At 31.0% G+C, this 13,960-nt stretch overlaps 1 protein-coding gene across 1 annotated transcript; it reads left to right on the top strand.

Annotated features, from left to right (window-relative positions):
• Positions 1–524: 524 nt before the first annotated feature.
• On the top strand, positions 525–9,879 carry LOC115984883 (monooxygenase 1-like; the record flags this gene model as incomplete). The annotated part of the gene is made up of 6 exons (XM_031107877.1): positions 525–628; positions 6,731–6,877; positions 7,225–7,275; positions 8,011–8,179; positions 8,315–8,543; positions 9,239–9,879. Coding segments are annotated over 6 exons (1,224 nt in total), but the record flags the coding sequence as incomplete, so codon positions are not given.
• Between the last annotated feature and the right edge of the window lie 4,081 nt (positions 9,880–13,960).

Genomic DNA, 13,960 nt, shown 5'->3' with positions numbered 1-13,960 from the left:
CCACACATTCACCAATCAAAGCTAAAAGAATGCATTATTTACTTAGCTAGGAGAATAAGGCCAGGCCACGTCCATTTCGAAATGGTCATAATCATTAATCTTAACATAGCTTTCATCTTAATAATAGCCACACACAAAAAAAAGAAGCTTTCCTCCACAAGGCAAGAAAAGGAGAATGGGAAAACGAGTAAGCTGTGTGATGATCTCAGCGGTGATGGAATTGCCCAAGCACTTGTCAACCGTATAAGACCCGAGATGTATAGGAAGCAATAAAGAAGAAGCATGCATGAAGTATCCAATTCTGACGCGTGACTATGACGTAGAAGAGGAGAGGCCCCATCTTCTTCTCTTCTGAATTTTCTTCTACGCGTTTCATTTATTGGCTGCACATCTCTAACTAAACTATGTAAGTACGTTTGCTCTATATATAAATAAAGACAACCCATCTGGTGCGTGGCTTAAGCAAACAAGACTACAAGTACTACAAGAGAGAGAGAGAGAGAGAGAGAGAGAGAGAGAGAGAGAGAGAGAGAGAGAGAGAGAGAGAGAGAGAAGTTGCAGAACATAAGGAGATAGTAATTGTTGGTGGTGGGATATGTGGCTTAGCCACTGCACTTGCCCTTCACAGGTTATATATTTCTTTTTAATATATTCTTACTTTTAAAATATGCTTTATGCATGGTTTTCTTTTTTTCTTTTTTTGGTTGGTGCATAAATAATAAATATGCATTTCTTTTTTCTTTTTTTTTTCATTGGTTGTTGGCTATGAGTAATCATGTTTGCAAATGATTTTGAAAAGCTCATTGATAGGATTTGAATCTGACTATAACCTAGTCCTATTCTCTCTCTCTCTCTCAAAGAAAAATAGATATGATAGTTTAGGTTGGGCTTCAATTTAAAATAGATAAATTGTAAATAAACTCGGTCCTAAGTCTTGCCTAAGCTTTAATTAAAAACCGGCCTAAAGGTATCAATAATCTATTATTTATTCATAAAATGAAAATATCGCATATTTCACTACAAAAAATAAGCTTATTTGCGTTGGTCAAAGTTTGTCACAAAAGCCCAAAAAGCCATCGCAAATTCGTATTACTGACGACAAAAAGCCGTTGACGTCCGTCGGCAAAAGCCTTGTTGGTAATACTATATTACCGACAAGGCCATCGCTAACACTTATTTTCGACAGCAAAACTCCATCGTAAGTACTTAATAATTGCCATCGCAAATTCAACTTCATGCAAGGAAGTTGGACGACCAAATAGAGTTTGCGACGAACAAAGACTGTCATTAATGTATTTTTTTCGACGACTAAAAGTCATCACAAATACTTGTCTTGTCGTCAAAAATAGAACTTCAAACGAGGAAGTTGGTCGACCAAATACCTTTTGCGATGAACAATGACCGTCGTTAATGTATTTTTTCGACGACTAAAAGCCATCGTAAATACCTAGTTTTTCATCGAAAATATAACATTAATGCAACCAATTACTTTTTTTTTTTTGACGAACTTTAGTTGTTATTAAAAACCATTTATCTTGTCACTCATACATTATTTGCAAAAAAAAAAAAAATAGCTCCGTCGAAAAAAAAATTATGATATTTATATTTTATTTGATAATATCAAATATTTCTGTATATGGAATAATTAATATATAAATTACAAACACAAATCCATAATTGTTCATAAAAGTTTCTCCATTCAAATAACAAACACAAATCCATAATTGTTCAAAACTAATAAGTGCATTAAAAATGAAAATATTAAAAGGTCTACAAAATAGCATGTTGTTCAATAAAACACGAAGGCTATATCATATTCTTTACTAAACTTGAAAGTATAAATATTGGAAGATCAATTATCATCTGAGTTAGTGTCATCCTCCATCTAAAAGTCATCTTCCTCCTCATAGTCATCTTGTGTCATTATTTACATTGTGATCTCCTCCTTTCACATTGGTCTGCAATATTTTAAATTAAACTGAATAAATATATAAGAACATTATAGTGCTCCAGTTAATGAGAACTTAAAAGAATACATCTGCCACCAATAACCATATTAATAGTACATCTCCATCACCCTTAACAATATATCCATCACCACAACAAGTCACATGAAATCACATATGTACCAACAATAGCAATTAATTGAAAATTATAATGAGCAAATTTATCACTTATTTCAACAACCTAAATAAAATAGCAAAAAAATTTAATGTTGATTATACTGAGAAAATATATATGTGTAGTAGTTGCTTGCATATAATTAAAGCCCATCGATTTCAAAACATTTTTTATAATAAAAGCTATCATCTCGTTCAATTGACTGATTGTTCCCTCCAATAACCACTTATCATATCATAAGTTTATAGAAAATTTGGGAAAAAAAGTTTAGAACTTTAGTATTTTTCATTTTTAATATAAATATAAATAAAATAATATAACTCTAGAGATTGTTAAAGTTAATAAGCCTTATATATTTATATATATATATATATATATATTTATGTCTGAACTACATGTATTCGTTAGTCTAATATGATCTATTAATATATATTGCATATAAATAATAAAAGAATAATATAATCACCAATTCTATTATATAACTATAAGCTACTTTTGTCTTTACTTGGAACTTTACTAACAAAGAAGAGGCAAACTCAAACAAGGCAAACTCTAAAAGGCTAAAACACAAATTGAACAAACCACTATTATCAAGTGAAAAATGCTTCTCATGAATCAACAGATTGGTTGAGGCCACCAATACACACAAACATTACACTATGGGCTAGTACTGAACTATCAAGAACTTTGCCTATAATACTAGATGATATATTATGAAAGAGGTATATCTAAACCAAACCCAAAATTTAGATAAATGAAATAAACAAGCAAATACATTTACAAAACCACAATACATTATCAAAATTAAAAAAAAAAGAATTGAAAAAAAAATCAAAAGATAAGGATCTAAGAAAACCAACCTTTTGGGTTTGATTATGATTGGGAGAAAGAGAGAAAATGAACGATAGAAGGAGATAAGGGTTTTTTTTTTTTTTTTAGTAGTGAAATAGGAGTGTTAATATAGTGAGGGGGCAAGGGAGGGAAGAGGATTAAAAAAAAAGGGGTGGGGGCGCTTGTTTTTTAGTAAAAGGGAGAAGGAAAGTGGTGAGAGCTAGGGTTTTGTCTTTTCCTCCCCTTCTTTTTTTTTTTAACTAAAAAGTGGGGTCGTTTGTTTTTTAGTGAAAGGGAGAAGGAAAGTGCTGGGAGCTATGGTTTTTGTCTTTTCCTCTTTTTTTTTACTAAAAGATAATAATGATATTGTGGGGTTTTCTTTTTTATAAAAAAAATAATAATGATAATAAGGCATGGCTGGGTTTGTTTGAAATCAATGTAACCTTATTTGTTTATTTATTTTTACAACAAAACCATGTATTTCATTTATGACAACCACACCACTTTTTTTTTTTTTTTTTTTGGTCATCACTTTGAAATATCACTTTTTATTAATTATTATTAATAAAAGATAGAAACACTATGAAATCTCACTTCTTGCAATTTTTTTTTTTTTTCACATCAAGTTTTCTTTTTTGATAAAAGAAGATAGATGATTTATTTATTTAGTATCTCAATTTAAAATAGGAAATAGAGATGAGAGACATTCTTCGCATCGGCCAAAGCTTGAATGTGAATGTGACTTGTGGATGATTTAAGAAATGAAAATTTGGATGTAGTGAAGGGGATTACTTACTATGTACCCACAATTTTTCAGTTTTCCCATGGGTCATAGACCCAACTTCAATATTGACCATATTTGACCAAATTTTGCAAACTTTGACTACTCATTTTTCACAATCCGACCGTTTGATTTTTGTCATACTTTACAAACACCAATATATCACCACATTCATCAAATCCAACGGTTAGATTTTGGATTTAAGTCTAGAATATGGACATGTGTCATTGTACCAACATATCAAGAAATTTTGATTGGTCACGTTCTCACAATCCAGCCGTTTGATTAAGCTCAAAGTTCATCAAAACAAATATTTTATCACACTCTTTCAATCCAATGGTCAAATTTTAAATCTGATTATGGCATAAGATGGAAGCATGTTGTTGTATCCACCTATCATGAAACTTCAATCACTAAAAATATTCAATACTCTTTCAAGAGAGTTATATACTATATAAACATTACTAAGAATTGATAAAATGATCTAAAAAACACAACCCAAAATCTACAAAATGACCATAATGGATTTGTATGTGACTTTTGACTACCTTGTTTTGCTATTTTAAAACTTGAAATTGATAAAAACATGAAAAACAAGAAAACCTTAAAACACTGACTAATACCCAAAACCCACGTAAAACCTCCCTGATCAACCTAATTTGATCAAATCTAGTGGTCCTAAAACCAACTTTGAAGTTTGACCAAAGATTGAACAAGTTTAATAGACTTTGACGAATTTTTGCAAGATTTGATTATTCTGTTCTCACAATCTGACTGTCTGATTGTCACTATAATTTACAAAATCAAATATTTCACCACATTCTTCCAATCGAACGGTCAGATTTTGGATCTCTATCTAGTTGCATGATGGACGCATATTGTTGTACCCATCTAATGAGAAACTTTGATTAACCCTGTTGACACAATCCGACCATCCAAAATGGCTGAAATATGCCATCAAAGCTAGGAGATGACCGAAATACCTATAAACTTCTAAAATAACCAAAACACAACCCAAAACCTACAAAATGACCAAAGTGCCCCTCAAAGCTTTAAGATGATCAAAATACCTTTTAACTCCAAAATGACCAAAATAGCCCTTAAGTACTTAGAGGGTCTTGAAAGATGTTTTTGTACAGCTTTTAAAATTTAAAAAAAAAAAAAAAAAAATCTAGATCTTTAAGACAAAATTGAGGAAAATTCACCATTCAAAGAAAATAACCAATTTTTATGGCCGTGAATGTTGGAAATCACCTTTACTGGGATGGATTTACCTTACCATCACTAATATTTTCTTTTCTTAAGAAAATTTTAACTATTAACGACAACCAACATGTTCATTGTAAATAACAAATGCAATATATAGTGATGGAAAAAAAAAAAAAGTTAAAAAATTACCATTGTCAACGGCTTAGGTCCATTGCAAATCTTATTTATTGCGAGGGATCCAAGTCCATTACTAATACATTCTTTCTTTTAAAACAAATTAACTATTTACGACGGTCAACATATTCATCGCAAATACAAACTCAATTAGAAAAATAAAAAAATAATAATTGTGATGGATAAATGTCATCACAAATATGAAAACTAAGGAGGGAATTTTCCCTCCAAAATATTTTACCACTTTCGATGGCTTTATGTCTATCGCTAATATTCTCTTTTATATTTATGATGGAAGAATGTTTGTCACAAATACTAACACCATAGAAAAAATATTTTTGGTATTTTCAACGCATGAAAGCCGTCACAAGTGTTAATAGTTCCGATGGTTTTTCTTCAGTCGTTGTAAATAATACTTTATTAGCGACAAATATTTTTATTCCGTTGCATAAAATAAGGTGGGAACAATTCCCTCCAAAAAAAAAATCATATTTTCGACAAAAATAATAGGCATTTTTTACAGACTTATTTTGCCGTCACAAATGTTTTAATATTTGACGAGTAATTGTAGATGAAAGAGACTTGCCGTCAAAAAAGCTAGTTTTTCCAACAGCTTTTTGTAGTCGTCGAAAAAGTTTCGTCGCAAATAGCAATTTTTTTTGTAGTGTTTTTAGATTGGTAATGTATTTTTTTTTTTTTTGGGAAATAGATTGGTATTGTATTTAACAGAAAATCCCGGTTCTTTTTCTTTGTATTCTAATTTTCAAAATACTTAATTTCTCATTAGTTTATTTTTTCGATTTAATCATTAAAAAATTCTTTAAATAATTACTGACAAATTCATTACTCATAACTTTGTGGTTCAAAGGCTAGTGAGAAGAGACAAAGGGGTTATAAATTATTGTAGAAAGACTTGAGTTTCAACTTATTCAAAATTAATTATCATCTTTAAGAAAAAAATAAGAATCAAAAAAAAAAAAAAAAAAAAAAAGCTTTCTCTCAATAATTGCATAATGGATGTTGAAGTGGACAATAATGCAATACTTGTGTAACAAAAATCCTAAGTGGGAGTTGAGTCCACAAGCTACCCAAATGGGCCCTCAATCAGTTGTGCTGGTTATGTAGATGGATTAATTCTTCTCAATTGGCTTATGTTAGCCCTCGTTTATGATTTTTTTAGTCGTCTCTCTGTTTCTCTTGGTTTTTTAATAAATTTTTTTCTTCAAAAAAAAGAAAAAGAAAATGGTTCTTTGAGTTTTAGGTTAGGTTGTTTAGCCATATGACTATTACAAGTAAACTCTTTTCTGGTATAAAAAAAAGAAGAAGAAAAAGTAGTATTTCAATCTTCAGGCAATTTTATAGCCACAAATAAGCATTATCCTTGTGTAGACTTCAACATCCCAAGGTCCAAAATAAGCTCCACAATTTTCAACAGTGAAGTATGTCAGTATGACACCTTTGGATGATGACTGGTAGAAACTTTGAAACATAAAGTTAGCAGTATTTATTGGGCTACTTTGACAAAAGTGCATTTTCTTTTGGGCTTATTTGAATTGTTCAACAAATGCGATTTGTTGAAGCTGATTGCTTTCATTGGTTTGATAATGAGTATAGGAAGGGCATCAGCAGCTTGGTTCTTGAAAGAGCTGACACTTTGCGAGACACAGGAGCTGCAATAGGCATTCAGACAAATGGTTGGCGTGCACTTGACCAACTTGGTGTTGGCTCAAAGCTTAGACAAACTGCAATTCCTCTTATAGGGTAAGCATTGCCCAATTGTCTATGTCTGGCAATAGGTTTTACTTTATTTTTATTAAAAGATAGAATTCAATTATTATAGTTAAATAATATAGGGATTACAAGAGAGAGGAATGGATCAATTTTATGAATTCCAAGAACCATTAGGTTTAACAACATCTACACAAAATATATATATATATATATATATATATTTATATTAGAAGTTACACAATGTAACTTTTTGACTTGAATAGTAGAATACACAATGTAAATTTTTATTTTTTATTTCTATGAATAATACATTACGTAACTTGAACATAGTTTATCTTTTATTAATTATGACTACTATGAATCTTTGTGTATATTAGGTTTCTAGACGTGTCTGCCAATAATGTTTCACTAAAAGAAGTTCCTATCGGGTATGCTCTATTTTCTTTCAATGAAAACACATTTCAATTGTTTTGAATAAAATTAGCTCTCCGAGTGATCATTTGCTATTAATTTACTATATATGTGATGGAATGGCAAACAACCTAGTTTGGGAGGATTATTATTCCCTACTTAAAAATAAAACTTTTGGAAGATTAATAAGGTTGAAAAGTAGAAAAGAAGTTAAGAAACCACTATATGATAGTTATTGTAATTTGCAAGTTCAACAAGAGTGAGGATAATAAATGCAATCATCCGATTTGGAGCAATTTTTTTTTTTTTTTTTTGAGTTAAAAAGTAGAGTTTTAAAAAGTTGTACAGTATAATTTGAAACTACTTTACCAAATGATACACATTGTTAACTTATTATGTTATATGCTAGTTGTGCAAAGTTTTAAGAGTGATATTGCAATTATTCACAAATTTATTATATAAATTTTATAAATTAATATTTTAATTTTTAAATACAACACAAAGAAAAATTAGAAATTTATTTATTATATTATTGATGTGATACTGATAACATTTTATGATTTTTTGTAGGTTAAAAAAAAAATTATACTAATAGTAGCTAGTTTTAGCATTTTCTAAGTTTTAAACGTCTGCATGAGTTTTTGCAAAAACCTATTGGGCCTACAATGTTGGACTGCATGGCTTATTTATGTTCATTTTCTTAATTGCAAAAACGTCTCCTTTGATTTTGTTAACATCTTGGTTTTGGACAGATATGGAGAAGCTCGATGCTTAAAAAGAAGTGTTCTCATGGAAACCTTAGCCAATGATCTACCTATTGGGACTGTATGCTTCGGATGCAGAATACTCACTGTTAAATTGGATGCAATAACTTCGTATCCTATCCTACAACTTCAAGATGGGAGGGTTATTAAAGCCAAGGTATAATTCTAATTACACTAATTAAAAGTAATAGCTGGAAAATCATGCATGGCAAACTAATTAGCTAGTGGTTCACATTTCCCCATTGTTTTTTATTTTATTTATTTATTTATTTATTTTGTTATAACTCTGCAGGTTGTGATTGGGTGTGATGGAGTAAATTCAGTGGTTGCTGATTTTTTGGGGTTAAAACCTCCAAGAGTTTCTCCCACTTCTAATGTGAGGGGTTTTACTAACTACCCTAGTGGACATGGGTTTAGTCCTGAATTTGTCACAATAAATAAGGACCATGTTTTTCTAGGAAGAATTCCACTCAATGACAAATTGGTTTACTGGTTCATAGCTCGTCCAAGGACACCACAAGGTAATCCTAACTATTATTTTCTGAGTTGTTTTTTGTAGGCTTTGTAGGAAAACAATACATGAAGGTGGTATTGAATATGTGCACAGAAGATATGCAAAATATGAATATTATTCCAAAGATTATTAATCTCTTTTATCATGGTTTTCCTTTTGAAGAATAAATTATTTTCACACCTTGTATATATATATTCTCTTCTTATCTTTATAAGAAAAATAAAAGGTATACAAATTAATAGCATTGTCCTTGTTCAGTTCTTAAATAAGAGATATTTTTCTTAACATTTGCTTTGATTATCAGTAGGTAGTTCAGCTGCACTCGTATCTAATAGAGAACAATATAAGATAACCTTAAGACTATTACAAAGTAGCCAAGAAATTTGTAATTCATCTCCACCTTCTTATGTTAATTTCCAACTAAGACGTTTAGGTACAAAACCTCCCTCCTCCATTATAACTATTGAATTATATATTTTTTAAAATGACTATTACAAAGTATATATATAACATTACCAAAGATGGTCTATCATATGGTTTAAAAAAAATATGAACTTAATTACAAGTTCTAGAAGGTGATTGCTGTTAGCAATAATTGTCAATTCTTAGTGTAAAACTCATGCACACAAAAACCATCTTAAACTTTCACTTCCTAGTTATTTATCATCTAACGTTTGTATGTATGGAATATTTTTTGAACAGATTCAATAGTTTCAAAAGATCCGGAGCTAATGAGAAATTCATCTATGGAGTCAATAACTGACTTCCCAAATGAAATGGTGGAGATGGTAAAGAATAGTGAACTTACTTCCTTGACTTTAACAGGCACAAGATATCGTGCCCCATGGGACTTATTACTTGAAAGCTTTAGGAAAAGCACAGTAACAGTTGCTGGAGATGCCATGCATGTCATGGGTCCATTTCTTGGACAAGGTGGCTCTGCTGCACTAGAAGATGCAGTTGTTCTTGCTCGGTGCTTGGCAAAAGAGATGTGTGTGAGGACTACGACTGATCCAAAAAGAAACAGGAATAGAATAGAAGCAGCCATGGATCAATATGTAAGAGAGAGGAGGCTGAGATTGGTGCACTTGTCTACCAAAGTTTATACTATTGGATCATTGCTTGAGTCTTCATCGCTAGTGATGAAAATCATATGCATTGTGCTAATGATTATCTTTTTCCGTGACCGACTTGGTCATACACGATATGATTGCGGCAAGCTTTAATGTTAGGAATATTGTAACACACCCAAGTATTAGTTTTGTGAAATTTTAATGAATTTTTCTCTTTGTATTAAAAATAAGCAACTTTGATTCTAATATTTGTCATTTGTAGTTTGGCATGAGGTATTATGTTTCATTTGTGTACTTTAATACAATAACATTAAATATTATATCATGGCTCTTGAAGCTCCATTTAGTGTTTCCAAATGCTTGATATGGTTTAATTTGATGAACTAGAGCAACAAATTATGGTCCTTTAGCATGGGTTCAGGCGGAGTTGCAAATACGTATTTTGCTTTGTATGATTTGAAGTAACACTCACATAGTTCCATAACTTTATTCTAGATTATTCTTTTGTCAATTCCACCATTTTTTCTCACATTTTTCATATTATTATTATATATCATTCAAATGTCATTTACTTTTCAATCTAAAAGTGCATGGGTTAAACTTATTTAAAACAAGTTATTAATAATTCATAGATGGAATGATTTTTTTAATCGCTAAATTATATCTTGGTATTTGATGACCAAGATGGATATTGGAAAAAAAATACCTAAGCTAGCAGTAAGTTCAACAAAGTTATTAGCCAATATATAGAAATCTGATAGTGTAAGTACGCGATGTAATTGAACATAGCCTATCATTTATCAATTATGACTAATAAAAATCATTGTGTAAATTAGGTTTCAAGACATGTCCACCAACAATGTTTAGTTGAAAGAAGTTCCTATGGGTATGCTCAATATATACTTTCAATGATAATACATTTCAATTGATTTGAATAAAATTCCCTCTTTGAAATATTTGCTTCTAATGTATTAATATATTCGATGCAATGACAAAAAACCTATTTTGAAAAGATTTCTTCTCAAAAAAATATTTAGAAAAGATTAAGGTTGTTTCTTCAGAAGCTAAAAAAAGATTTTAAAAACTTTATATGACAGTGTATTGCAAATGGGAGATACATAATATATAAATATATATATATATATATATATATATTTATATATATAATATGCTATCATCCCCGTTCAGCAAAACTTATTTATACATTTTTTGAAAAGTGTTTAAAAAAAAATTTGTTAAAAACCGCTTCACCAAATAGTCCGCATTGTCGACATTAAGATATATGCTTTGTCGTGCAAAGTTTTACCCTTTTAGGAGTGATATTATACCTATTTACAAAATATATTATGGGTTGGGTTTAAATTATACCTGGTATAACCAAGGTTGTCAAAATCGAGATCCTGCATAGGATCGTGGGAGGTAGGTAAGATCGTGAATCGTAGGATCGAATCGTGGATCGTAAGATCCTACCTATTTTCAGATTTTAAGCAAAAATCCTATTGATAGTGACTTTGTATGTTATATAATCACTTAAAATATGAACTCATCCATTAAAAAAAAAAAATTGTATCATAAAATGTAATTTGCATGCACTACATTGTTCTTATGTTATTCTAACAAAACAAAATATATTTAACTTTTGACATAATGTATCTAAAAAGTTCAGTACATGTTTAATTAGCAACTAAGTACCAAAATATTATCTACACATATGGAAAATGTTTTCCAAATTCTAAGTTCCAAATCCAAAATAAGTTAGGCTAGTTAGCACATAAAAACTAGCTAACTACAAATTTACAATATGTAATTCAAAAAGAGAATTCTCAATCTAATTACAAATATGAAATCTAAAAGAGAATTCCCATTCTAAAGTTCTTCTAATCTAGTCACTATCATTGTCATATCTCATTTCATCATCTATATCCTTCCTAGTATCAACATCCATGGCGTAATCATCGTAATCATCTAAATACTTAAGAAAGCTTGAAAGCAGCGATGGCTCACCATTGAGAGGGCTGAGAGGTGCTGGGTTTTTGAGAGAGGGCTGAGAGGTGCTGGATTTTTGACAGGGGACTGTGGAGGCGCGGGATAGAGCTGCTGCATGCTGGAGCTTTTGAGAGAGGATTAAGGAGGCACGGAATTGAGGTGCTGGCGCTGAATGTTTCTAAATACTTAAGAAAGCTTGAACGCAGCGATGGCTCACCATTGAGAGGGCTGAGAGGTGCTGGGTTTTTGACAGGGGACTGTGGAGGCGCGGACAGAGCTGCTGCGAGCTGGAGCTTAGTGTTTCTAAAATATTTAGGTTTTGTTTTTGAAAACTTAACTTAAGTAGTATAGGTTTTTTTGAGATTTTATTTTGAGAGAGGGGTAAATTTGGGACTTCAATTCATTCGGCTTATGGGTTTTGGACCTTTAGGTGGACCAGGGATTATTTTACTGGACTTACCCAAATGACCCAAATGAATCCCACTTAAAAAAAAAAAAAAAAAAAAAAAAGAAGCCAAATGGTAGGATCGGTAGGATCCCATACGATCCTACGATCCTATACGATCCTACACGATCCTACAAATGATCCTAACATTTTTGCGATCCTGCTACGATTTTAATCTTTTTGGTGAGATGGGATCGTAAAATCGTGCGATTTTACGATCCGGATCGCGATTTTGACAACCTTGGGTATAACTCTAAGCAATGTTACTGATAACTTTTGCGGAAGCAATATAAAACAAAAACCATATTTTCATTTAAAGATCATTGTACCACACAACCATGGATTTTAAATAGAACAAAATTGCGTACCTCTCTTAACAACCAAAGCATGTTGCCTCCTAAGGTATTCACGTCTCTCTCTCTATTTCTTTTGAGTTTTCAGCAGACTGCAGTATCACCCAGTAGTTCTGATGGCCAACCACTAAATATGATATTATAAAATCTTATTTTATGGTAGACTTCTAAAACCCTAGAGAGAGATTGGACGTGGGATCCTTAGGGATTCTAATCTTCAGCTGTAGGATTTTATCAATAACCTTTTTGAACATTATTGACTTATATTGAAACACTTACCAAAAATATTTCTTAATTTTTTCAACCATATTAAGAAAATATCTGAACTTCTACATATTGCAATAATGTCCATCAACACATTGCAATTGACCCCTGAAAATTAGAGAATTACAAATGAGGTCCCATTTCATACAATTTTATATCTATGTTCTTCCACCATACTATATTCCCACAAGCCACTAGGACTGGATAAATATCATTGTCATGTCCCTAGCTTATGTGACCCTTAATTTCTTGATTTCATAATTTCTATTGAACTCCAAAATATCTTTAAAAAACTCTTTAAATATATATATATATATATATATATATATATATATATATACACACAATATTATATATATGAAAAACATTTTTGAAAAATGTCACCGGCAGGTTTTGTTTTGAGTTCAACTTCAATATGAAAATCAACTGAATATACTATCTTCTTTAAAGACTGGTGGATTCATTGTTGAGCATTTATATATTTTACTCATTACACACATAACCCAACGTGTCTGTATATAGTCTTTAAAATTGGCATCACTAGTTGACATTGTCAAAGTTATATGCATAATAAATAAATATACACAAACCCCTCATGTTTGAGGACAATAGAAAAATTGTGATAGAACAACCTTTTAATTAACAATGATCACTCCATAAGGTGTCCTTGATCGGATCCAATTCAGTGTATGTACTTGTTACATTGCACCCACTTGTTTGCTTAAAGTCACTACTTCAATGATAGAGTAAATCATCCTATCATATAGGAGCACAACAAGTGTAGGCTTCAATGGTAATATTCAATTAATATCCACAGCCTAGAACAATTTAATAATATATGAAAAATCATTACTCCCTGTCTTTGGTTCCTTAACCATTAACATGATTTTTCCTACAGAGGTAACATCACATACTACATTTAAACAATGAAATATACCTATAAAAGTTATGAATGTGAAAATAGAATTTTATCATCAAATAAAAAATGCATAGTATTGTTTTTGAGGGCACATAATTCTAACAATCTCCCACTTGCACTCAAAACCAATCATACATGTATTTAATACCCATTGCTTCCAAATGTTTCTCAAACACCTTTTGAGACAATGCCTTTGCGAGTGGATCATCAACATTATTGGTAGAGGCAATCTTTGTTATTGCTACATCACCTCTTTGTATAATTTCACTTATCAAGTGATATTTACGTGCAATATGTTTTGTCCTTTGATGAGCCCTTGGTTCTACTTCATTTGCAATAGCCCCATTATTGTCACAATAGATAGTAATGGGTGACTCAATAGAA

Source organism: Quercus lobata, chromosome 4, assembly GCF_001633185.2.
Source record: "Quercus lobata isolate SW786 chromosome 4, ValleyOak3.0 Primary Assembly, whole genome shotgun sequence".
Lineage (NCBI taxonomy): Eukaryota > Viridiplantae > Streptophyta > Magnoliopsida > Fagales > Fagaceae > Quercus > Quercus lobata.
This window is presented reverse-complemented; position numbering and strand designations above follow the sequence as displayed.